This window comes from Elgaria multicarinata, chromosome 5, assembly GCF_023053635.1.
Source record: "Elgaria multicarinata webbii isolate HBS135686 ecotype San Diego chromosome 5, rElgMul1.1.pri, whole genome shotgun sequence".
NCBI classification, from domain to species: domain Eukaryota; kingdom Metazoa; phylum Chordata; class Lepidosauria; order Squamata; family Anguidae; genus Elgaria; species Elgaria multicarinata.
Window position 1 is genome coordinate 91459972 of NC_086175.1, and position 27739 is coordinate 91487710.

At 39.5% G+C, this 27739-nt stretch overlaps 1 protein-coding gene across 2 annotated transcripts; it reads right to left on the reverse strand.

Moving 5' to 3' along the window:
* Positions 1-26628, reverse strand: ARL6 (ADP ribosylation factor like GTPase 6). 2 transcript variants are annotated; one of them, XM_063126813.1, is made up of 8 exons: positions 26573-26628; positions 23262-23412; positions 19729-19790; positions 17430-17498; positions 11953-12047; positions 10112-10241; positions 3270-3325; positions 1-851 (listed from the first exon to the last, which is right to left on the reverse strand). In XM_063126813.1, the coding sequence occupies exons 2-8, from the start codon at positions 23382-23384 to the stop codon at positions 826-828; spliced, it is 561 nt and encodes a 186-aa protein (XP_062982883.1). In that variant the 5' UTR covers positions 23385-23412; positions 26573-26628; the 3' UTR covers positions 1-825. The 2 variants fall into 2 exon arrangements, with proteins under 2 accessions (XP_062982883.1, XP_062982884.1); XM_063126814.1 differs by lacking the exon at positions 26573-26628 and adding an exon at positions 26446-26533.
* Positions 26629-27739: the final 1111 nt, after the last annotated feature.

The following is a 27739-nucleotide window of genomic DNA, read 5'->3' on the forward strand; positions in this document are numbered from 1 at the left end:
ATGATATAATTTATTTTATTTATCAAAATATTGTTTCAGCTGTTCCAGAACATAATATAATTCAGCACATATCAACAGCAAATTATTCATAAATATCCACAATTGCTTATAAAAACACAGTTCACATGTAACTAAAAGATGGTATGGAAAAATAAAATGGTATTGCTATTTTTTGAGTACAAGATAAAACTATTCTGATAAAGATCCATTCAATGGGCAAGTTCATATATCATGCTAAATCATGGTTTAGCAAGACATGTAGCCTCATAAAGGAGGCAGTATGAACTTCTCTCCCCTGATGACTGGCAGCTTTTAGTTTTGTTTTTGCTTCCTTCTGCAGAGCAGGGATCATGGCTTACAACAAATTCTGGTTAGAAACCATGGTTTGAAACTGGCAAGTTCTGAAAACGACCAGATTCAGAAAAAACTTCCAAAGTTGGAGAGGGGAAGAGAGAGCATGTGAGATCAAGGTTCATTGCAGCTTCCTCCTTGTGCATATCTCACAAAATCATGGTTTAGCGAAATGTACATTTTTTCAGTAGGAGACACAATGAGAAGCTCTTAGGAAGCCATATTGTTGCTATAAGTTGTCTCTTCTTGGGCCTGTAACTCAACCCATCCACCCCGAATTGTTAGATTGTATAGATGATCACATCTTAAGTTTTGTTCAGTACCATGAATGTGCACATGAGCTATTCTTACAAAAAACATTTTACCTTTTATGGGCTTTTATAAAAGCCTGCAGAAGGAAACAAATAGACCTAAAACAGTTCTTATCTTCAAGGCTTCTCATGTATATCGACATTTTCCTTGCTCATTGGTTTTTCATGTCTTCATTACTTGGATCTGATCTAGATAAAACAAACAAAAAGCACATTAAAATTCTGTTTAATAGATTATATTATCTATAGAATTCTATATTATTATTATTATTATTATTATTATTATTATTATTATTATTATTATTATTTGTTTAGAGCTAAGTGGTAATGTGTGTTTACATTGTACAGAAACTAGTTCCTTCACAAAAATGTTGCCATAATGGCTCAATTTAGACATAATACCAACCATGGTTTGGTGATCAGGAATATCTTTGCAGGCTGGTGCACTCCCCTCTTTCACTGCCTGGTTTTTGCTACCCACAGTTTGTTGCGGTGCTCAAATTGGAAGCTGCAGCAAATTATAGTGGACGAAATCTAGGAAGTGGAGGAGGGACATGTGCACAAGAGCCTGTAGGGGTGTTCTCAGTTGCTGAACGTTATGACTGAATTGTGATTTCTTGTTTTTCCATTTTAGTTTTCAGAGGTGGAGAAATTACTTGAACCCAAATAAAAATACATTATTATGGGCAGTGTCCTATACTGCTACTGTGTTCCTGTTCTTTCTGTTGTGCTGGCAGGATCCACAGATAGTGCAACAGGGAATTAGTGCTTTGTAAATCAAGCCCTGAAATGAGCAGAAATGCTTGTTTCCAGTTTGGGACAGGTCAGTGGATCTCCCTTCTGCAAACTCCGCTGACCTGCCCCTTTGAGAAAATGAGTGTTTCTGCCTGTCTCTGATTCCTTTAACAAGCACTTATTCCCTGTAGCACTAGTGGCGAGTCCCACTGGTGCATGGGCAAGATAGGATACTGCCCTAGGTATTTATTGTTAACTCCTCTCCCCCAGCTTTGAAATGCTTTGTAACCCAACTCTGTTCTTTTGCAGTTACGCCACTGAAGATGACTCTCCCCTCTGCTGAAAATATTTAAGGAACTAAATTTAAAAAACAGTTTAGCAATTTACAATTCAAGGTATGTGTAAAGAGGCAACAGTCTTCAGTACATGTACACCACTTTGTTTTGTGTTTCCCGTCTTCATTACCTGCAATAAATTCCCATACTATTTTTTTAAAAAAATTGGCAATATAAAAAGTAGTTTGGAGGCAAAGGTGGAGTTGCCAAAAGTAAAACTTTAAAAAACATACACCACAGATGCACATGTTTGTGGTATGTGTGTTTCCAAATCAAAGCTACGGATTTTCCTGTAGAAATTTGAGAGCTTTTGTCAATTGAAGTTTCAACCACTGTTAACTTCAAAGTCTGCCTGAATCCTAGAGTTTATTGTTGCACTCTGAGGATTCTATTTCAAAATTCTTATGAAAGTTTAACCTTGGATCATTGTGTAACCCATATCATAAACAGCACATTGCAAAGGCTTTCTGTGGTGTTAAACTTTCAGTCTTTGCTGACATCTAGTGGTGTCTTTTAAATAATCAAGTGAGGCAAAGGATTTAGAATTTATATTTATTTATTTATTACATTTTTATACCGCCCAATAGCCGAAGCTCTCTGGGCGGTTCACAAAAATTAACATTTATGAAAGTCATGCTAAAATGCTGGTCACTTGTAGGTATGTAAAACATTTGCTATTATATTATTCTATTCCAAAACTGGTGGTTGGGATGAAAATAAAGGTCAATTATTAAAATTAATTTATTACCCAAATGATAAGTTCTAATCGTATAACTTAAATGACAAGAGCCTGCATCCCTATCAAGGCCCAAACAATGGTAGATGTCATATGTTATTTATGAAGCTTGCAGCAAACCCTGCACCAAAGGTTCAATGTAGATAACAATATGAGGCACTTATATGCTGTAATCTATTCTTAAGGGTAAAACCAGTCAAGGTTCATTCAGCTAATAAGATCAGGCCCCCAGAATTCTAAGTTAAAATGCTATTCAATGATTGTACAGAAAATGTAGAAATCATCAAATCATTTCAAAAAATTTCTGGCCTATTCTGCATAGAAGTTTAAATATTTACTAAATATGTTCACTTATAGTTCAGCTTGTTTTTTTAAAAAAATCTTTTTGTGATATTATATGAAAGAATTCATAGGGAAGACCGAAGCATACTTGTAATGTAGTTAATAACGAAAGCATGAATAAGTAAATCAGATATTCCATACCACACGCATTGTTCTCAGACCATGAGCACTATTACTAAAAGTGCCTTTAGTTCTTAATCATATATATATATTTTAAGAGGTGATGTATTTCCTATATATTCACTTAATTTAAAATGAGTGTTTTGCTGGGAGATAAAGCATAAGGAGCAAGGGTCCAAATAACTGAGTTCAATAAGGATACTCACTGTGTAATTTGATCTGATAGCAGAAATAGTTAGGGGGGAAAAAAGGAAAATGAACTGGTGGAAAAGATTCTAAAATAAAAACAAACGGATAATAGAAAATGGAAGCAACTATGGTAAAATATGAGAAACATACCTTGAAGCCAGTCTACACCTTCTTGCAATCCTTCTCCTTTAAGAGCATCACTAGCACTACAATGAATAGAGAACTTACTTTAACAGCACATAAAAACCATTGACAAAAGTGATTATATTTTCTATAGTTAGTCAAGTTTAAATCATACATATGGACAATCACAGTATTCAAAGTATCTTGTTAGTATACTAGGACCAGAACTAGATGAAAGGAGATACTTGGAGCTGCTCCACCAAACAGCAACCCTTTGTCTCCTTTATTGTTTTCACCAGTAACTATAGTAAAACAAAATGAGTCGTACCATCAACATGCTCAGTTTCTCCCTACCTCATAAGGGACAGCTAATGAAGTGCAGCAGGGGAACTTGGGAATGTCCAGTTCAGATGTCAGAAGAGTCTCAACAAAGAGTTATAAAACTACTAGGAAGATGCCCAGTAAATGGTGGGAACATACAACAAAATTGGGCTATAAAGAAAGGTCATACCTGTAAAGAAGTAGGTATACCAGATCCAATTTCTCTTCCTCTTTTTCCAGCTTTTTTCCCCTTTGGCCCATGCGACCGCCATCCCTCTTTCCTTTAGCTCCCCTGCCTCTGTCTCGGACCCATCTGCCCTTTTGCTAGTCTTTTTTCCTGCTCTGGTTTTAGATTAAACTGATCTTGGTCCAATTTTCTTTGCTTCACCTACAACTCCTTTTCTAGGCCACAACTTTTGCCCAATGTTTCCTGTTTGCCTTGTAGGCATAATACTCTTATTTGTGAAGTTGCTTTTAAATTCTGCTTTTGGTTATCAGTATGGCTGAACATGTGGAACAGAACCGATCTTAGACCCCAGCAGATGTCAACAGTATAGTTGGTAACCTGTTGATTCAGTTGACTTGTTTGTTATTGCTTTGAGTCAAAATTATGCTGTTGATCGGTATGAGAGGTATGCGATGGAGGATACATATTGTGTACAAAAGGCATTGAAACTTCGATACTCAACTAATTTTCTTGTGATGTTCTCTCCTGTAATTCCTAGGGAGAACAGGCATTTGGATGGATTTATTAGAGGCGGTGGGTCACAGAGTGAGCAACCCAAGCCTATTGCTCCCCACACCTCCATTTGGGCTTTCTGACAGAACCTTGAACAACTGCACTAACAAAGTAGTTCAAGAGGAGGTGCCTCAACATATGTGCATATGCTCAGACATGTGGAACATCATATAGGCTCCCTTCTATGGCTGGTGCCATAGAATGAGAATGAGATTGACAACAAGAATGAGATTGTTACCATATCTACCTCTTCCTTCTAATTAAATGAGAACTTCTAATACCTTTAGTTAATGAGACGTAAGCATGCTAAGCATCAGGAACAGGTTCAGCAGCCATAAAGAAGGCAAAGGGTCAATTATTAGATATCTGATGTGTGTACGATGAATGTTGGTGGAGAAATCAACATCTATTGCTAACTTGGACAAGCCTCACAGGTCTTGAAATGTTGCCCACTCACCAACTTGGTGAAGAGATAGCTTTTCTAAATAATAATGATGATCAACAGTAATCAGATTTATTAGATGCCACTCTATGACCTGGTTTGCACAATCACTGTCACTTAAGCTATGGTGGCTTGTTTAATTGGCGGTGTGTGCCAGGTCCCCAACTACCCACAAATTATGACGTTGTTAGCAAAATTTATCTCTGATTTTGATTCGTGGCTGTCCTTTTTCCTCTCTGACAACTGTCCTACTCTTATCCTGGGTGATTTCAACATTCATGTGGATGACCCTCAAGATGCTGCAGCTCTACGATTTCGCTCATTATCTTCCTCTTATGATCTTAAGCTTTGGTCTGATGCACCCACACATTCCCTTGGACACTGTCTGGATCTTGTTCTCACTCGGAATTGCTCTGTGTTGGACTTTTCTACTGCTCACTTTCCGCTGTCAGATCATCACCTAGTTTCTTTCAATATTACTCATAATCCTCCTCCTTCACGTCCCGCTTCTCGCTCTTGTCGTGACTTGCAATCTATCAATTACGAGGCTTTTTCCCAGTCTCTAGCCTCCTCCCTTCCTTCTGTCTGTTCGGCTGTCTCCTTGGACTCAGCTGTCTCCTTCTTTAATTCCTCCTTATCTTCAACTCTTGATAATCTTGCTCCATCTACAACTCGGATAGTTCGCCCTTCTCAACCCCAACCGTGGCTCACCTCTTCCCTCCGCTACCTTCGCTCTTGTTCCCGGGCAGCTGAACGCCTTTGGCGTAAGACCAGGGACCGGGCAGACTTTGTCCATTACAAATTTGTACTCTCCTCTTTCTCTTCTGCCATCTCACTGGCCAAACAGCAGTACTACTCAACGCTGATCCAGTCAAATGCTAGGCATCCTCAGCGGCTCTTTGCGTCCTTCAATTCTCTTCTGAAGCCTAATCCGCCATCTCTCCCCGCCTCTCTGTCTGCTAATAACTTTGCCTCTTTTTTCAATGCTAAAATCCAAACTATCCGCTCTGATCTGGCCAGCTCTACTCCTCTTCCAGTTCCTGTTCCTCATCTGTCAGCTCCTCCTGCAAATTTCTCTGCGTTTCCTTCGGTCTCTGCGGATGAACTGTCTACAATACTGCGCTCTTCGAAGCCTTCCACTTGTTCTCGTGATCCGATTCCTTCTCGCGTCTTTATTAATCTTATTCCTGCTATCCTCCCTTCCTTGCTACATATTATTAATCTTTCTCTGTCCTCTGGTTCATTTCCTTCTGCTTTTAAACATGCTACAGTCTCTCCCATTCTCAAGAAACCTACTCTTGATAGGCTATCTCTGTCTAACTACCGACCTGTCTCTTTGTTGCCGTTTGTTTCAAAGATCCTGGAGCGTGCGGTCTACTCTCGCTGTCTTGACTTTCTTTCTAGTAACTCTGCTTTGGATCCATTTCAATCTGGATTCCGTCCTCTGCATTCCACCGAAACAGCCCTTACTAAGATCACCAATGATCTCCTTACTGCCAAGTCTAAAGGCCATTATTCCGTTCTTATTCTCCTTGATCTAACTGCAGCCTTTGACACGGTTGATCATGATCTTCTCTTAGATTCCCTTCATGACCTTGGATTTTGTGGTTCTGTCTATAACTGGTTTGCCTCCTATCTAGCGGGTCGCTCTTTCAGCGTGTTGACTAATGGCAGCTCATCTTCCTCCTTTCCCCTTTCAGTAGGGGTTCCGCAAGGCTCGGTGCTTGGCCCGTTGTTGTTTTCCTTATACATGTTGCCCTTGGGCAAGCTTATTCAATCTCATGGTCTCCAATATCATCTGTACGCCGATGATACTCAACTATATCTGTCATCTCCGGAACTTTCTCCTGATGTTCACGATCGTATCTCGGCATGTCTTTCAGATATCTCAGTTTGGCTGCTTCATCGTCGCTTGAAGCTTAACATGGCAAAGACTGAATTGCTTGTTTTTCCTCCTAAACCTTCTCCTCATCTCTCATTCTCTCTTACTGTCAATGATGTTACGCTTACTCCGGTCAAGGAAGCTCGTAGCCTTGGCTTTATCTTCGACTCCTCGCTCTCCTTTATTCCTCATATTGAGGCAGTAGCTAAATCTTGTCGATTTTTCCTGTATAATATTGCCAGGATTCGATCATTTTTGTCTGTCTCTTCTGCCAAGACGCTTGTTCATGCACTGGTTATTTCACGGTTGGACTACTGCAACCTTCTTCTCTCTGGCCTTCCTTCTTCTCACATCAGCCCGTTGGTTTCTGTTCACCACTCTGCCGCAAAGATCATCTTCTTAGCACGCCGCTCCGACCATGTTACTCCGCTTCTGAAATCTCTTCAATGGCTTCCAATTCACTTCAGAATCCAATATAAACTTCTCCTGTTAACCTTCAAAGCTTTTCACGGTCTAGCTCCTTCCTATCTCTCCTCTCTCATCTCACACTATTGCCCCGCTCGTGCTCTTCGCTCCTCTGATGCCATGTTTCTCGCCTGCCCAAGGGCCTCTACTTCCCTTGCTCGGCTTCGTCCATTTTCGTCTGCTGCCCCTTACGCCTGGAACGCTCTTCCAGAACATTTGAGAACTACAAGTTCAACCACAGCTTTTAAAGCTCAACTAAAAACTTTTCTTTTTCCTAAAGCTTTTAAAACTTGATGTTGTGCAGACTTCTACTGTTACTTTCTACTGTTAGTTTTTCCCTACCCTGTGCCTGCTTACCCTTCCCTGTACCTGTTGGCATTCTCTTCCCCTCTTTATTGTTTTACTATGATTTTATTAGATTGTAAGCCTATGCGGCAGGGTCTTGCTATTTACTGTTTTACTCTGTACAGCACCATGTACATTGATGGTGCTATATAAATAAATAAATAATAATAATAATAATAATAATAATAATAGCATACCATGCACAGTTATTGCAGTTGCCAAAATTTATTAGTGTGTCACCAATTTTCAGTAGCTTTAGTTTTTTCTCCTTACATTTAAGCAATGTAATGGAAGCATATGCTATTGTCTAACTTTTTTCAAGAATTCCAATAAAAAAATAAGTGTGCTTTAATTTCTCACCCCCCTCAAATATTTCCAGTCAAATACATGTGGTGTATTGGGACAAAATTTAACACAGAGTCCTTTTTTAAAAAAAGCTGTGTTATTTACTAAATATAAGCAAAATAAACATGGTAAATTAGATTTCTCTAGGGCAAGAATGGGCAACTTGGAGCCCTCCAGATATTTTTGCCTATGGCCCCCATCAGCTCTAGCCAGCATAGCCAATAGTAAGGTTTCATGGAAGTTGTAGGCCAAAACATCTGGAGGACCACAAGTTGCCCATCCCTACTCTAGGACATCAGAATATATTCCGATTGAAATGATTTTTTTCCTGTGTTAATGACCCTAAGGAAATTAACTTAATTTGCACTGGAAACATTTCCAGTCCATTATTATTATTATTATTATTTATTTATTTATTTATTTATATAGCACCATCAATGTCATTAAAAAAATATGTGTGTGTGTGGGGGGAAGCGACATCACTGCTGCATACCCTCTTAAAATTAGTCATTTCTAAGTGAGTACAGGCACAATACTATGCATGGTTTAGACAGAAAAAAGTTGGGAATTGTAGGACTTTTTCTGTGTAAACATGCATAGTCTAAAAAGCATAGTCTGCCAAGTCAGACTACTAAGTTAGTCATTTCAGAAACTTAAAATCATGTTTAAACTGTGCATTGTACAAAATTGTGCTTGTTTAAAGTGATTCGAAAACTTAAGCTGATTTTAACTAAGAAATAGTGTTTGACATTTCCCCTATTTTGCCATCTAGATATTTTGAAGAAAAAACACCAGATTTCAAAACCTACAGCTTTCAAGCTGCAGACCAATATATTAGAATGCAACTTTATCAGATCAACACCCACTAGACAGAAGCCTCTAAGGCTGCTGAACATCTATTTTCATCTCTTCGTCCTCGTTTTTTAAATTTTCTTAGATGGGACATCCAGAGGAGCCACACTGGTGGGTGCAGCATTTCTCATATCCAGGCCTCTCTTCACCCCTCCCCTCCCTGCCCACCAGAATGCCCTCTTTTTGAACTCTACAAGGTCCTCCAAGGCTATTTTTGCAACCTCGGAAAGCAGACACTATGGTTCTTTCCAAGAGACTGCAAGGGCATAAAGAGGGATTGGATTGTGTAGTTCCCCTCCCAAAGACATAGCAATGTCTATACAGCTTTGGGAGAGGGAATCCAAGAAATCCTATCATCCCTGGGGCGCTCTCTAGGAACCATGAGATAGAGGATTATGATTTTTCATATACAGAAAAATTTAGCTGGGCTTTTTTTAAAATACACCTATGGTTTTTGAAATGTCATACAAAAAGTTACCATCAATCCACTGACTTGCAAATACACTTTAGTTTGTGAACTGTCCAGAGAAATTTGGCTATTGGGCATTAAAGAAATGAAAAAAATAAATAAAGCTTTTTGCATTAGTTTTGCACACTGGTTACCACAACGTTTCCTCAACTCATTGGCTTCCAATTCACTTCAGAATCCAATATAAACTTCTCCTGTTGACCTACAAAGCTTTTCACTGTCTAGCTCCTTCCTATCTCTCCTCTCTCATCTCACACTATTGCCCCGCTCGTGCTCTTCGCTCCTCTGATGCCATGTTTCTCGTCTGCCCAAGGGTCTCTACTTCCCTTGCTCGGCTTCGTCCATTTTCTTCTGCTGCCCCTTATGCCTGGAACGCTCTTCCAGAACATTTGAGAACTACAAGTTCAACCGCAGCTTTTAAAGCTCAGCTAAAAACTTTTCTTTTTTCTAAGTCTTTTAAAACTTGATTTTGTTCTGACTTTATACTGTTAGTTTTACCCTTCCCAGTGCCTGTTTAACCTACCCTGTGCCTGTTTGCATTCTCTTCCCCTCCTTATTGTTTTATTATGATTTTATTAGAATGTAAGCCTATGCGGCAGGGTCTTGCTATTTACTGTTTTACTCTGTACAGCACCATGTACATTGATGGTGCTATATAAATAAATAAATAAATAATAATAATAATAATAATAATAATAATAATTTCATTCTTATGATTACAGGTATGATTACGTGATATCACTAGTTATCCAACAATTTCATAAGAACATAAGAAATGTCGGGCTGGATCAGACCAAGGGTCCATCTAGTCCAGCACTCTGTTCACACTGTCGACCAGGGACCAACAAAGCAGGACATAGTACAACAACACCCTCCCAGCCATGTTCCCCAGCAACTGGTGCACACAGGCTTACTTTCTATTTGAAAAACAAAATAGTTGCTATAGAAATTAGTAATTTTAAAAAATCAAAATAAATGTAAGTACAAGATGAAAGTAATACAACTTTACCAGATATGCCATGGCTTATCTTTGATGTTCTCCAAGGTCAGTAAGTGAGAGACTTTTACAGATGACACAGCATCCCTGAGGTCCATCTTATTTGCAAAAAACAAAATTGGCATTCTTCGATGCTTAAGATCTAGGAGTAACATGATATTTTGTTAACCCTGCCACATTGTATAGAAAACAAATTTTGAGAAGGAAAGGGGATATAGACATTGCTCACCTGTCATTGTCATCTGTTATATCCTACTAAGATGCACACTCTTGGGCCATGGAACCTCAGGTGCATGTTTCAGTAGTTATCAAAGTAACCCCCTTCCCCCAATTTCACACATATGTCTAAGGCTGCAGATGCAAACTGTTATAACGAAAACAAAATCACCTATGCACCATCATACCCACTGTGTTCAAAAGTTTTGTTAAGTAGCACTTCTTTCAGAGTTGACCACAGCAGCTATAGGACATAATGCAGGGACTCAAAGTCTATTGAAACATCTGTATGCAATACGAGTATAACATATATGGAAAATAAATAAAAATAAACTAGTTACAGAGGAGATTTGGCGATTGTTAAAAGCAGGGTTTAAAAGAAGAGAAAGTGAGAAATGCTAAGCCTGCCTGGGAACCATGCCACCTATCCGGGTTGCCAGTTTTCCTGAGCTTTCAGTGTGTGGGTAGCTTCTGTTGCTCAGTGGTGAGGGAAAAGTGCATGAACAGAGACAATTGTTATTATGGCTATTACATTGTATAATGCAACACTTGGTCCTGGTACCAAAAATTGATTCTGAGTCTGAACTTTGGCATAAATTAAGTCAACGGTTAAAAGATTCAAGTACAACTAAGGGCCGATTCCTATCCTAACTCTGCAGTGTGGCTTTTCCCCGTTCTATTTCAATCACATAATGACCTGAAAATAAAGGAACGTGCCACCAACATGATAACTTCCCATGCCAGCATTGCCCCACTTATTTATTTATTTATTTATTTAATTACATTTATATACCGCCCCACAGCCGAAGCTCTCTGGGCGGTTTATGGGAAGGGATATAGCCATATCAGCATGACCTGAGTTCCAGAATGCATGCAGTGACTTTGCAGGAAAAGGTCTACCTGAGCAGGCTTTTCCCCTGCACTAATGCATGCCCAAGGAGCCATGCGATTTTGGGAATGATATAGCCCTGCCTTTCCTTCCTTTGTGTGAAAAGAATTACAGTGTTTGCCATGTTAGTGTGGCAAAATCTTTTCCTGAACTGCCCACAAACTACTCTAAAGGTTATTTAGAAGACTTCTAACAGATGCCCTTTTCTGGTCAGAAACTATCTCAAAATTTCAAAGGCAAAACCATTACCTTTTTCTTTGCTACCAAAAAAATAAAAAAATGCTTTTCAATCAATACTGGTGGGGGTGGGGGGATTTGTGATTCTTGCTGGTAAGGGCCAAAAGTAACAATTGAAGTAGCAATTGAAACAAGAATGATCAAGTAGCAAATGAAACAGGAATGATCTCAATTTCCTAGCTATATCTGAGCCTTCTGATTATTCAAAGGCATTAAATCAAAGTTTCCCCCAATTTTCAGTGATTTCAAGACAATTCCAATTAATTTCTTAGTTTTGAAATGTATGCCTAAAGTAAATTGGCTCCTGAATTACATCAGTTTTATAGTGGAACAGAAAAAAAAATATCTTGGTACTGATATATGAAATCTTTATTCTAGTTCCTACTTAATGGGAGTGCAGGAAGCAAATGAAAATGTATATATAAACACAGAATTACCAAAAAGACATTTGTTTTATGCTGAAGGCAGGCAGCAGAAATAGGACTGAATGAATGATAAAGTGTCTCCTCACCTGGATGATTCATGAGTGTATCAAGCTCTTCTTTGGCCACAACCATTCTTAGTTTGTCACTGCTATCAATGACAAAAATAATGGCCTGGCAATCTCTGTACAATATAGAAAGCAAAGAAGCAAATTACAGACTCTCTAAAACCTTGAGTAACCGAATCCTACTTCAATGCGTTGTGTGTTACTATTCTAACAAGAAGCTAGACTCTTAGAAATAGTTCTTATTTACTTATCATAGAACTCTGGCTATTTTCAAAATAGGCATCATTTCTCCCCAAATATAGGAACATATTCCTTCTAACCTAATAGTCAATAATCTATATTGTTGCTAAACAGTGCTCTCCAGGAGATCTGGCCAACCAAATATTCAAGCCCTGAAACAATAATTCCCACCCTCCCACTGCAGTTTCTTATGTACAATCAGTTTTTTCCAGTGGCTCTGAACTACCTTCCAACAATAACAGAACAGGCACTCACTTCTTATAGAGTCAGTGAGTTTCTTGTATTGTATTCATCAACCAATTAATCAGATGTTTACTGTAATTTTTTTTAAAGAAAACAAATTTAAAAGATGTAGTTGAATGGCACATAAGAAACACAGTTATCACATTTGAAACACTTCAAAAGTGGCTGTCATTTTGTCCTCAGTTAAATATAAGATTTAAGGATGCTTGTGTATGTCAAAGTAGGCAGACTTTATTCATGCATCCTCCATAACAAAGGGTCTTCAATCACGGCAAGACTGGCCTATGTATATTGTTAGGAAAGTAATTATCTTTCTTCCAAGCTGTAATATAAGGGATCTCTTCAAAAGAAATAATATGGAACAAAATATCAGACACAGGGGCCTAATCTACACTAAGCAAGATATTGCACTATGAAGTGGTATGTAAGGAGCAGGAGTCACACTACTGCTTTATAGCAGTAATGAAGTGCATTGACAACTGTTGGGGCCCATTGACACATACTATATCCTGCTTTCATAGTGTTATATCCTGCTTGGTGTAGCTCCTGCCTTTTATATACAGCTTTCATAGTGCAATATCCTGCTTGGTGTAAATTAGATAGTATTAACCTCTTATCACTTTACCCAATCATTGTTCAAACTGGGATAATGATTTAAATTTGATGTAAAATCCAATCTCTAATTTATATTCAAAGAAAGGGGGCAAAGCTCACTCCCACAAATCTGATAATAGTATTTCATATAATCATTCAAGAAGAAGTCTTCAATGTCAGATCAAAATTATTCCACAGAGCCAACGGGTACTCATACATAACATATCTCTTGACATGAGAACCTAATGTCCCACAGTTTAATTTGGACTTTAATTTATTCTATATATGCATTATGCAAGTGTTATTATATTTATTTGTATCCCGCCTTTTGCCCTATACCACAATTTCATTAAACAGCAAGAATATATTTTTAAGGGTTTGATCATTGCTCTTGCAATTTGAATTAACAGCTTTTTTTCCCATATTTAAATCAGACAATCCTACCAAATGAGCAGAACAGTAGCAAAAAAATAAATCTGTAACTACTACCCCAACATCACTTCTTCTTGTCAATTTCTTGTTTCTTGCTCCAAAATTATAGAATTATTTTTCCCACTTACATAAAACAATCAAACATATTTAAGGAGGAAATAAAACAAAAAAGTGAGGAAAAAACAAAACAAAAATTCTAGGAAAGACAAGCATTTAAAAACAAAAACAAATCTCCCCAAATCAGGAGATCTTAAACCTGGTCTACAAATGCAAATCCACTTAACCAGTGAGTTATTATTTAATTTGAACAACTGCTTTAATTACAAAGTGAGTCTGAAACAAAGCTATATTAGAAACCATTATGGAGCAAAGGTATTCGACTGCTATGTCTTGGAGAAGACCCATACTCCTATGAAGGCTCAGAGCCTCTCAGGTGGAAGGTTTATCCAGATCTTTACACAATTGCATCTCCATAGAAAAGATTAGACCACAGTATCTGACCAAAGATCAAGAAAAGGCTGTAAGCCCATAGTCAAGCTGAAGCCAATTCAAAAGACAGTATTGGCTGATTAAACTAGGGGCAGAGAGAGCAGCAGGTAGCAGGGCTAAGGAACCAAGGAAAGAAAGCAAAGCAGGAACAAGTAGCAAAGTAAGGATTGGAATCTGTGAACTGCATACAGCAGATATTGATTGAGTTCAGCCAACATACTGTGACATATCTGTGGGCGCCATTTTGCTTATGCAACCCCCACTCAGGGTTGTTGTGTCATGTGAACCTGGCGAGTATGGGTTATGCAACAGTTGAACAACACCCACATAACCCTAAAAGCAGTCCATAGGTTATGCAAGGGTTATTTAACCGTTGCAAAACCCACGCTTGCCAGGTTCACATGACATGACAACTCCTGAGCAAGGGTTGTATATCCAAAATGGCATCCACACATGCCCTGCATGTGCCAGAGCCTCATCCACAGTGGACTGTAATATCATGTGAAGCACTTTCTAGCTCCACTTTGTTGCAGAGGAAGCACAAGTTATATCGTCGCAGTGTCCAGACTCAGGGGAAGTAGTGGAACAAGGCAAAGAGCCCACAAAGCTACTTGTATCCTGGAAGGCCTGTAGTTTATAGCAGAATTGCTGAACCTAATGGAACAGAGCATCATCCCAGCTTCTGAATGGTCAGTTGAGGTCCACCAGCAACTGTCAGTTCCAATAATTTCCATGTACTGATTTAGCTAGAAACTACTTCAAGAATTATATAATGCCAGCATCCTACTTCTTGGAAAATGAAACAACTGAATTAAACGACAGGAAGCAGAATATTGGTGTCAATTTATAATATCATTTTTATATTTGATGAATTTGTCCTATGTCAAAAATTATTTTGGGAAGATTGCTCTTATCACTGATGGATTGTTGTCTTACTTGGTAGGATTAGGTAATGGCCAACTTGAATGTTAATTAATGATGTCAGTATTGTACCCCGCCTCGATCCAGAGGGAGAGGCGAAACACACACACACACACACACACACACACACACACACACACACACACATATATATATATATATATATATATAGAGTCCACCAGTGGGGGAGGAAGCAGCAGCCAGGCACCTCCCCACCGTGCCTGGGTCCAGCTCCAGCTGAGAGCCCCCTCCCTCCTGCTACCAACTGTCTCTGCAGAGGCCACCAGTGGGGGAGGAAGCAGCAGCCAGGCACCGCCCCACCGTGCCTGGGTCCAGCTCCAGCTGAGAGCCCCCTCCCTCCTGCTACCAACTGTCTCTGCAGAGGCCACCAGTGAGGGAGGAAGCAGCAGCCAGGCACCTCTCCACCGTGCCTGGGTCCAGCTCCAGCTGAGAGCCCCCTCCCTCCTGCTACCAACTGTCTCTGCAGAGTCCACCAGTGGGGGAGGAAGCAGCAGCCAGGCACCTCCCCACTGTGCCTGGGTCCAGCTCCAGCTGAGAGCCCCCTCCCTCCTGCTACCAACTGTCTCTGCAGAGGCCACCAGTGAGGGAGGAAGCAGCAGCCAGGCACCTCTCCACCGTGCCTGGGTCCAGCTCCAGCTGAGAGCCCCCTCCCTCCTGCTACCAACTGTCTCTGCAGAGTCCACCAGTGGGGGAGGAAGCAGCAGCCAGGCACCTCTCCACCGTGCCTGGGTCCAGCTCCAGCTGAGAGCCCCCTCCCTCCTGCTACCAACTGTCTCTGCAGAGTCCACCAGTGAGGGAGGAAGCAGCAGCCAGGCACCTCTCCACCGTGCCTGGGTCCAGCTCCAGCTGAGAGCCCCCTCCCTCCTGCTACCAACTGTCTCTGCAGAGGCCACCAGTGAGGGAGGAAGCAGCAGCCAGGCACCTCTCCACCGTGCCTGGGTCCAGCTCCAGCTGAGAGCCCCCTCCCTCCTGCTACCAACTGTCTCTGCAGAGGCCACCAGTGAGGGAGGAAGCAGCAGCCAGGCACCTCTCCACCGTGCCTGGGTCCAGCTCCAGCTGAGAGCCCCCTCCCTCCTGCTGTCACCTGTAACTGCTGAACTTTGCAACTAAGATTGTAGTGCCTGAATTTGCTTTCCTTTTCCCCCTCCTCCTCCTCCCTCCCAATCCCCTTTCCTTTTGTGTCATGTCTTTTAGATTGTAAGCCTGTGGGCAGGGACTGTCAAGAAATACTTTTGTAAGCCGCCGTGAGAGCCTTTTTTGGCTGAATGGCGGCATAAAAATCCTTAAATAAATAAATAAATAAATAAATATATGCTAACACAATTTGCTCAAAGTACAAAATTCTCTCCTAACAATGGAGGATTACTTCATTTAAAAAAGCATAATATGCAATTGAGGAGTAGTAGATTAAAATCTGAGTTCAACTAGTTTATGGTTTTTCTGAGTGGTGGAGGGAAACTAAGTGAAAAACTTGATAGAATCAAATAAAAATATTTTTTAGTGATTTCATTCGTTATACTGTATGTTTCCTTATTTGTAAAGGAAATACTGAACTGTAGTTCTGAATTGTAATTTTTTATATATGTTGACTATCCATGATATATTCAACTTCTAATTTAGTTTTGTATTTTACTTAATAAAAAATTATGTAAGAAAACATGCATGTGTACAGAGACTTCTAATGTCAGTGATCTTACAATGGGTAGGCGCCCTCTGTCCAAATACAAAGTCTCTTGAACAAAAGTGTTGCTCAGATGAAAGGGGCAGTAAAGCAGCTCATGTATCTGCATTGTCAGGCACACAATACATTTGCCCCAGCCCAGCCAAGTAAGTAATAAAAACTAATACAGAAATTCAAACAATGTCATTTTAAATCAGCTTTAATTTATGGGAAAGGAACCAAAATACAAGACTCATTAACTGCAAAAAATATTTAAAAATGGTAATTGTCTAATAGTTCTGTTGGAGGCGCAACTATCCTTTGAAATTTTACCTTACAACATTCTATATAACAAGAAGGAAACAGTCCTCCATGTTCCAGACCATTTCCAAATGCAACGAATTTTAAGATAGCAGTGTTTGCCAACTTTTTATTAAATTTTGAAACTACAAGATCTAAAATGGTGCCTTTGACTGATACGTTAATAATCTTCCAAGGAACCTGTCATCAACCCTTTCTTATACCTGCACCCTGATATTCACACAGTTTAGCTTTTCATTGTGAGATATTTTATTATGCAATATTTATATTATCAACTCTCCCCTGTCCCTGAAACCCACAAGGCTATTACACAGATTTGATGTCTCCATATAGGATCAGTTACTTTCACATTGTAAATACTGATAATTCCAAAAATAATTACTTAGAAATATTCCTTATTCTTGTTTGAGGCCTGGGAAAGTTATATTAATCAAATAGCATCATCATAATCATATTACTTTGCAACTACTCTAATTAAGTCATCTTGATAAATTTCATACAAAAAGTATCAGATGCTTTTAGTTTCTGATTTATTCAAATATTGCAAACATCAGTCTTACAATAAAATACTACTTACTTGTAGTAGTGTTCCCAGAGATTTCTGTATCTACCTTGACCCGACATATCAAACACAGTGAATGACAAACTATAAGAAATAGATTATAAAATTAAAACATATTTAAGGATGCAATCCTATATACAATTACCATGTCTGCTGAACACAATAGCATTTGCAGCTGTGTAGTGAAATGTGTATCTCATAAAATATTTGATAGCATACCAGTTAATTTGAGTTTTATTTTAAATTAAAGTAAGGCTGCAATCCTACCACTGCTTAATAGTGGATACACCTGATTGAATAGTGGGACTTTTGAGTAAACATGTAAAGGACAGCACTATAAAAATAAAAAATGGCTACAAGTCAAATAATGGGCATTTATAACAAAACTGATTTTTGTCTTAATTTTCTGTAAGCGTATTGACTAGGAAGTAAGTCCCACAGAACTTAACGGTTCAGTTTGGACATCATGGTGAGCCATGCGTAAAATTTTTGTTTTGCTTACCTTGAATGAACAAGTGTGCTTCTGTTTCAGTGCTTCTGCTTGGCTCCTCCTGCCAGCAGGAACAGTTCAACAAGCCAGGACCTTTCCATCCATGGTTTGTTTAGCATGATGTCCAAACATGAAAACTCTGGCTTGTTGCTGTTCTAATAAACTAGAGTTATATGCCAGACTTGCTTTTGGCTAGTTTAGACATCATGTTCCAGCCTTCCTCAACCCAGATGTTGTGCTCTCTAGATGTTTTAGACAATTCCAAGCATTTGTGAGCATTGGCCATGCTGCTGAGGGTTTATAGGAGTTGAAGTCCAAAACTTCTGGTGGTCACCAAGCTGGGGAAGGCTGTGCTAAACAAACCACAGACCAAGAGTCCCTGACTTGTTTGGCTGCCCCTGTCGATGCTCGTTTTCAGTAACCCAGAATTCATAAAAAGTATGGCTTACCATAAAATCCATACATGGTCCATGAGACTTATCTCCAAGTAAACATGTTTACTTGGGTAACGGTATCAAGACACTGCCATCAGTATACAGTAATCATGGTACTTTCCCAAGGATTCCACTGGCTCTGCTTCTGTTCCTCCTGGCAATTCCTCTAACGCCATTATCCTCTTAGGCTGCAATCCTATACATACTTGTTTGTACACATGTGCTTTTATCTTCTTTGAACACCAATGATTTATCACTAGCCAGAGATCTAAATTCTATAACCCAAGTTTTTCAATAGACATTGTAAAATATGCTATCTTCCCTTTCCCATAATTTGTTCCAATACAGAATTCAAGATTAATTTTACCCAGCTTTTCATGAACTACGAATTTCCAGGTTGAGGTCACTTTGAAATTTACATAGCCGTAACAATGGTCCAGATCCAAAGAACTGTACAATGAAGCATTGAGCTTGTACTTCTTGAAGAGTACCCCTTTACTTTCAAAAGCATTTTTGGTATGACATGGGGAGTGTCATTCAAAGGAAAAAAGTTCTACTAGGCATGCTTGATCGCCACAATGCAGCTTGGCTCCTGGACAATATCTACTTTTAAATGGATTTAGAAAGACCATCTACCACTTAATTTGATAACAACTGAGAAGAAATGAAATGGCAATGATACCACAGTAAAAGCATTAAAACAAGATTTCCTTTTCAAGTTACTTAGCACACTTCTTCTATAATAAAAGTTTTAAGACTTTGCAACTTGGGACCCCTTCACAACAGGCTTCTCATAATGAAGAAACAACTACATGCAGCGAAGGATGGAGATATGACAAGTCAAACAGTACAAATACTGCCCACTAATACATAATTTATATATATAAATGCCCAGAGTCCTCCAAGCCACTTATGCAAATAGGAGAGAAGGCAGAGGCAATGGCATCGACCACCAGTAGGCCAATCCACTGCCTCTGCCTTCTCTCCTATTTGCATGTTCTCTCCTATTTGCACTTATAGGCCATTTGCATGTTCTCTCCTATTTGCACTTATAGGCCAATCCACTGCCTCTGCATTCTCTTCTATTTGCATGTTTAAAAATTCTGAGTTCACAGGGCTTTCTATGGAAGTTCCAAGAAAAATAACTGCCATCTAGAGAAGTTCCAAGATAGAAGGCCAGAGGGCTCCTCCAAGCCACTTCTAGGTTTTGCCCTCTGGCGCCATCTAGCAACATTTCTCGGAACTGCGGCCTTCTATGGAAGTTCCAAGTTCTGAAGAAATTAACTGTCAGGAGCTTCCGGCACCAGACTGCTCCTCTACACCTGTTGCATGACAGGCTTTTTTGCTAGTTATATATATTAGAAAGAATATCCAAATAAAAGAGTCTTACCTTGATGTCTTGAATTTTTCTATACTGAATCCTATTGTAGGAACAATATCTTGAGTTTGAGCCTTTATAAGAGAAAAAATGTATTAAAAATAAATTCTTGTGCAGTTGCAATACTTCAAACCAGGAACTCTGACATTCTCTTCTGATACAAGTCATATTATAAGCTTCAAATATTACACAACGATACTCCAATAGCAATAATGGCAGAATGGCAGCTCTGCATTGTCATTTTCAACAGTCTGTATCCTAAATCACATTTAGGGTGCAATCCTATGCATTTATGTCTGGCTGGGGAATGCTGGGAGTTTAGGACTTTTTTTTTTTACTCTCTAAACATGCATAGGCTTGCACCTCCAGGCTTACTTCATTTATTGGTATTAAGGCTTGCACAGATGATCAACATTTTGAGTAATAAGCATGCAATTATTGCCACTTCGGTGGTGGACAAGATTCAGACATTTTCCCTCTACGCTTTCTTCTACCACAGCAGCCTTCACCAATACAGTGCCTTTCAGATCATAGAATCATAGAATAGAAGAGTTGGAAGGGGCCTAAAGGCCATCAAGTCCAACCCCCTGCTCAATGCAGGAATCCATCCTAAAGCATCCCTGACAGATGGTTGTCCAGCTGCCTCTTGAATGCCTCTAGTGTGGGAGAGCCCACAACCTCCCTAGGTAACTGGTTCCATTGTCATACTGCTCTAACAGTCAGGAAGTTTTTCCTGATGTCCAGCTGGAATCTGGCTTCCTTTAACTTGAGCCCGTTATTCCGTGTCCTGCACTCTGGGAGGATCGAGAAGAGATCCTGGCCCTCCTCTGTGTGACAACCTTTTAAGTATTTGAAGAGCGCTATCATGTCTCCCCTCAATCTTCTCTTCTCCAGGCTAAACATGCCCAGTTCTTTCAGTCTCTCTTCATAGGGCTTTGTTTCCAGACCCCTGATCATCCTGGTCATGTTTTGAACTACAACTCAGATCAGTCCAAGCTAGTGGTAAGGTATGGTGGGAGTTTTAGTCCCAAAAATCTAAGGGGTACTACATTGGAGAAGATTGTATTACAGGGAAATTACATTTCTTCAGCATCCTAACTTCAAAGAGATTGCTGGGCAAACTCGATTCCTCTTGCAGCAAGTGGAATCATTACTAATGTCACTGTTGTTCTTCATGTGATTATGGAGCTGTCACAAGCACTTCTGGACAGCACCAGAGTCAAGCACAGGATTACTGAGATAAATTATGTGAAGCATATATAGCATATAAAATACAATATAAATGCTATGCATTAAGACATGATATGGGATTTGATTTCCATGATGCCTCTGCCCCTTTTTTCAGAATCTATCTCAAACTACAGCTCATCCCATTTAGCAGGGTATCTAACTTTCTGTGTAACTCGGGGCTGACGTTGGGAGAAGGGGTGGGTAAGTCCGCTTCCATCGGCAATAAATCTGGATTCAGGCCTAAATACTTACTTCAGTACACTCTTGATCTCTGTTGGCCACAGCAAATAAAACTGCAGGGACTCTGGCATGCTAACTAGTTATGCGACCCCCGAGCGGTCGGCGTCCAACTTCTAAGCCTAAGCAGCTTGGGGCCTGTTTATCTGAAGAATCACCTCCTCCTAAATATTAAGGTAATCTATGGACGTTATTTGAGCTCACAAAGTTTGATAAATGCGAAGTATGGAATATATACCAATTAGAAAGAAATCAAGTGGCAACAGAGTTGGGAGGGAATACAGAGACAAAGAGTGTTGAGAAGCATGTCAGTGAGAATAAAAGAGAATTACTATAAGATTATATGGAGGTGGCATCTAACCCCGGTAAGATTAAATAAAATGAACAAGCTGAACTCAGCAAATTGTTGGAGAGGATGTCAAAAAAAAAAAAAAAAAAAGGAACGTATTTACATTTGTGGTGGGAATGTGAATTTCTTCAAAAATTGTGGAAAATGGTGTTTAAAGAGATAAAATACATTGTTGGAATGGAGATTGAAGAGACACCTATGGTGGCATTGCTATCATTATATGGAGAATTAAAGTGTAATAAAGAAACAAAAGAACTGATAACGAATTTGCTGACAGCAGCAAGGTTGATCATATCTAGGAACTGGAAGGTACAAGGAGATTATCATGTCGAAGATTGGTATAAAGAGATTTGGGATATTGCCAGAAATGATAAATTGACATGTAATATAAAAGTAAGAAGAGGGATAATAAAAATGAATGATTTTGAGGGAATTTGGAATCAGTTCCTAGAATATGCATTATCTAAGGAGAGTGGAAAACCACCTCCAGAAGAAACAATGAGATTTTGGAAACAGGAATAGATCCCGGTGTGAGGGGGTGCACTTTATGTTATGGGATGATGTCAAAATATTAAATTAGAAATGTTATAAGGTTATTCAATTTTATGTATTATGATTTTAATTTGTAATTTTTTTTCTTTTGTTTGTTACTGTATTGATGTATGTTTAAGTTTAATAAAAATAATTTAAAAAAAGAAAGAAATCAAGTATATAAGTCAACCTATATTTAGAAATGGGGATTATCTTGATCACCTACTGGTAAATCAGCAGAGTTGATGCATCATGAGTTGACAATGGCTGAATATTTTATGTCTTCAGAAGCTCTTTAACAAAAGATGCAATCACAAATCTTTTTAAACATCCAAACATTTCCATCAACTAGAATTTCTTTGGGTTTTTTTTACTACTCCCAAATATTGCAGCTCCTCATGCTCCACTAGATGCCAGTCCTAAAATTCTTCCAAATTTCATGTTTGTTGGAAATATAGGGGATAGTCACTGTTTTGAAAGAAGAGCTCAAAAGCCCTTCACTCCATGCAGAGCTCATCATATGACTATACAATTAAGTACTTTGTGTTTCAAGGTTAGCAAACAATAAATATGATCTTTCAGTACTAGTTCAAAGTAACAGAAATCAATGCTTTGATTTAAGATTGCTGTTTCATTATTAATGCAATGTCCATTCTGTGAAACAATGTCAAAGAAGGATATTAACTAAAAAGACCTAGCAGTATCTTCATTCTTCCCCTGTGTTTAACGTTAACAACACTGCAGATATTACTTTAAGAAAAGTTTGCATAGAATGAGAGAGTATGTATAAACAGCATTTACTTGCTCTCAATGGTTTAATCAAGCTAAAATCATTAACAGGCCTTAGCAAAACCAAAAGTGAGCAGCAATAAACCTTTGTTTCAGACTAAACTATGCAAATCTCATATTAAATCTTAAGTTTGCTTTTAATCTCTGCTATGTCTTTAATTTATCACCTAGAAAAAACTAGTATAATAGTGTTCTGTATTTTATTGAATACCTTTTTTTGAGGTGTGCTATTCTATTTTGTATCAAAATGACACATAAACTACTGTACATAGATGAACATTGCCCTAAACATTAGTACTCCAATGTGTAATCAATTCATTCCATCTTTCCACAAATATATCCAATGATAAGTATCAGTTTTTTCAATCAGATTTGTCAAATTTGACATACTAACGAGAATACGACTTACATTAGATGGTTTCAGCTTGTTGATAATTGTTGTTTTGCCACTATTGTCCAACCCAAGACACAAAACATGAACTTCTTTTTTCTTCAGGCCAAGCCAGCCTGCTAGTTTGTCAAATAATCCCATAATTTTGATTGAATGGCACAGTCAATACCTGTGTTTGTGAAGAATATGCCTATTTAAAATAGTTGCAATTATAGTAGATAAACATGAAGGCAAAGGTCCTCATATGTTAAAGATAAAAACATCTTGAGAGAAAACAGTTACTAACAGTGTCACAGCAGGTCAGTTAATATAAGTAACTAGAAGGTAAGCTGATTATTTGGGAAGAGTGTTCTTGTCAACGCAGTCTGGCTACGTATTACCCTGCTTAAAGCACAATATCCATAGGTCAATAGATAACTTTGATATCGCAGTTCATAACATGTGGTGCAACCAGGTTAGTGAAGTTATCTGCAGGAAAATAAATTATTTTTAATGCAGTAACAGGTTGTAACTACTTACTGAGACAATAGAATGAGAAAACCTACTCAAAACATAGAATGAGAATTCTAAAAATATCTGCTTTCCCAGCTATTTGTTGAAAAACTTTATCTAAGAACGTCTGCTCAAATCCTAGGGTGGAGGAACAGAACCACTTTTAGCAACTTACAGTTTAAGACACTTCATATACAAGCAGAGAACAACACCAGAAATCCCTGCATATTGTGATTTTTTTTAAAAAAAACAGCTATCCTAAGCAAGTGAGCTGAGTTACATAGCACTCACTACATAACACTCAGAAACTAGCACTCACTACTAAAAGATGTCTGAGCTATAAATGATCTTGCATCATACATGCTAATATCAATATTTTATGATGCAGCCATATAAAAACTGCTTCTCCAAATGTGGTGGGCTACAGCTGAGCAGCCATGGTACAGGTACATAGGAAGCTGCCTAATACTGAATCAGACCAATGGTCCATCTGGCTAATATTGTCAACACTGACTGGAAGTGGTTCTCCAGGGTTTCAGGCAGGATTCTTTTCCAGCCTCACCTGGTAATGCCAGGGACTGAAAGTGAGACTTTCTGTATGAAAAGCATTTGCTCTACCTCTGAGCTTCAACCCCTCCCTAAATATGGTCACTACCTGTGAACTGTATCTATTTTGGTGCATGGTACAATCCACCTGATTTAGGAACTGGGTCCTACAACTTTGTAGGCATGTATGTACTGAATTCATAGGTGGAAGGGTGTTTCAATTGAAAACATAGGGTTATATTCAATGCTGTCCTTCCACTACCAGAATAGACACTGTTAACAGATTGAATTTCCCCTCTCCCCTGTAGCCCCTCATGGTGAACCCCAAACCTGCTCTGGAGTGTTGGGGACCCTCCAGAGTAGATTGGAGGCTGTGTGTGGGAGGGATTTAGCCCAAATGTTCTAATAATTGGTGACATCTAAATGTAAAAGTACAGGGAATCCTATTTTGAAGTTAATCATTTCACCATATTTTTATAGAGATAGTTTTACCAAAAGGAAAGATGAGGTAGTTGCCTCATATGACAATCTGGGCACAATTAAGGGCAGATTTTGCTCAGATATTTTCTGAGACAATCTTTTTAAAGTGGGAGACACATCTACAATGCTACTGGGCATGCATATTATGTACATATATTCTACAGCAGTTACCCTAGGTAACTTTCACCAGCATAGAAATGCAATGGTGTGCAAAGTTTCACTAGTTGATTTTTTGCCTATAACACCATTTTTAAAGACACAGCTCCCTGAAAAAAAATAAAAAATAGGAGCGGATTCTAATCTGCCTTCCTCACTAGCATTCTGAGAAACCCTTCTTCAAACCCTTACTTTAAAAAATGTACGTTTTCCTCTGCAAAAATGGAAAGTTATACTATGTATTACTGCAAGAGAAGTAGCAACAAAGCAGCAATATGTTAATTGTACCTTAGGAGTATGAAAGCATCAATACACATTAGAGGAAGCTAGGGGAGAGAGGAGGCAAAGAGACATATAATGTATATAAATTGGGTTTTATTGTTTTATTATGATTTTATTAGAATGTAAGCCTATGCGGCAGGGTTTTGCTATTTTATTGTTTTACTCTGTACAGCACCATGTACACTGATGGTGCTATATAAATAAATAATAATAATTGGGAACCATCCAGGAAAACTGCAAAAACAGACAGGTGCCCCCAACATTAAAATACCAAAGTTTATCAAGAGAGTTTTATTTCCTTAGCAAATAACACGCAGAAAAAACATTCATGCTGCAGATTGATCAAAGTTTTTCTGAGTAGTTTTTACTAAGGAGTACAAGTACAAATAAAATTTTCTTGATAAACATTACAGCTGTTTGATCCTCTTGCCAAAATTATCTGTGTATAAGCCAGCAGCAGCATTTTCACGTAGTGAAAACGCTTGAGCGGTTTCTGTATCGTCCTAAACCCGCAATCCTTTGGGATTATTCTCATGTCAGTGAGAATAAGAGTTCAGCCTTAGGCTGCAATCGTACACAAACGTGGTTGAGGGTAGGCTCCATTTATCTCAGTGGTAGCGACTTCCAAGTCGATATGAATAGAATTAGATGGTAAAGCGCCAGGTTTTGATCTTCTATCAGTGCACCTGCTGGTGCTTCAAGTCAGACTGCAACATACGTGCACGACCCCTCCCACCTATCCCTCAGACACTGCCTACACCGAGGGAAGCAAAAGAGACCCAAATGAAGAAGAGATATGGGGGTAACAACCTAGCAGCTGCTTCCTTGTAGGCTTCCTCCATCCTGACTCACAAAGAGGCTTTCTGGGCTTCTCGCCCTCCCAGCTCTTCCTGGGTACCAGATTTTTATCCCCCCCCCCCAAAAGCAAAGAGCTATGCAGGCGTAGCACAAAAACTGGGTGTAAACACCCGGGTTCAAAAATCTCTCCTCCGCCCTGAAGCTTTTGGGGTTCTCTCTCTTGGCCTAACCTACCTCACAGGGTTGTTATGAAGATAAAATGGAACGGGGGGGAGGAAGGGAAGGGAGCGCCACGCACACTGCTCTGAGCTCGGAGGAGGCAAAGCAAGACAAAAACGAATCATAACTACGGGCCGGCAGAGAACCACCCACCCCCACCAACTGCCCAGGCTCGCCCCTGAGGGAATTGCTTTCGAAACGCGCGCAGGCTCCCTTTATTTCCCATCACCTTTTGTGTGGGAGAAAGCGCCGCCAGGCTTCTTCGCGTAGGTAAACGTAGCTGCAGCCGCCAGACAGGCCTTGAAAGAGCAACAACCACCCCTCTATTTCCCCCCCTCCCGCGCCTGCGTTGTTACCTAGGAGACGGAATCGCCCTCTAAGCCACGCCCTCCGTGGAGAAAGTGGCTTTTTCTTCTTATTGTCGTTGTTTTTCCGACAGTCCTCCACTGCAAGGGGTCGCTATTGCCGCGAGCATGGCGGGGGTAAAGAGTGGTGAATGACTGTAGACAGACTCACAAATTCCTTACATTGGACTTTTTTTCTCTACTTCCACCAAGGCGGAAGTGGGAGCTGCCAATACTGAACAATGGAGAAATCCAGGAGTTTAGTATAGCGCTGAGTGGCGTCGTGTCCTTTGCTGCTGCCAACCAAAGGCAGGAGCAAAGGTACGAAGCGTTTTCTGTCTTGAGGCTTAGTTCATGGGATTTGTTTTTAAAATGAGTTTTAATCATTTAAAAGCACAGCGCCTCTGAATGCAAGTCAAGGAACGACGAGCCTTCCGCAATCAGTTGATTTGGGCTGCGACGGGGTGGGGGGAGGATATAAAACGATTAACCTTTGCTGTAATCTGAGGGGTCATTTGTAAGGAGACGGGGTCCAAGTCAATTGCAGCCGCATTTAACAGCGGGCTATGTGGCCCCGAGTATGCAGCATTGGAATAATGGGCAATTTTTTTTTTAAAGATCCACATTAAATGAGACTGATTTAAAAACAGCAGGACTCCTGTTTTTCCTGCTACCTTTTGTATGGGGGCAGGGGATGTGGGGGAAAGACACTGTCCTATCACAACTATGCTAAAATTCTGAATTTCACTACGGATTTCTATGGAGTAGCTCTCACTTCAGCCCTGAGGAGATTAGAAATGGCATTTAACGTTAACCCAGTTTCCAAAGGGGTAGCCACATTAGTCACTTGTGGCAAATACAACAAAGAGTTACTCTTCAGAGGTAATATATGAATGATGTGTATACTTGTGTATGAACGTATGCGTGATTTTGCATCCTTTTGCTATCTGCTAATCAGGAATACTACTAGCATGTTTGTGACTTCACTGCTATAGAATAATTTCTCTCAGTAGTCTTTCAACAATTAATAGAAATTCCACCAGTTCAACAGTGGCTGGCTCCCTCCCTGTTCTCTTTTCCCCCTTGACATTTTATACTGCTCCTAGTTCTCACCTACAAGAATCCAGGGGCCTTTGCTGTCTGTAAGGAAACCTAGGGGGGGTCTCACCAGACTGTTGT

Bases quoted from the DNA above. Each gene is read 5' to 3' on its own strand.
- ARL6 (XM_063126813.1), bottom strand. From the start codon at position 23,384: ATGGGATTATTTGACAAACTAGCAGGCTGGCTTGGCCTGAAGAAAAAA. The intron at 19,791-23,261 runs GTAAGTCGTATT...TCTCTTATAAAG, and splicing joins ACAAGCTGAAACCATCTAAT to GCTCAAACTCAAGATATTGT. The intron at 17,499-19,728 runs GTAAGACTCTTT...TATTTCTTATAG, and splicing joins GAAAAATTCAAGACATCAAG to TTTGTCATTCACTGTGTTTG.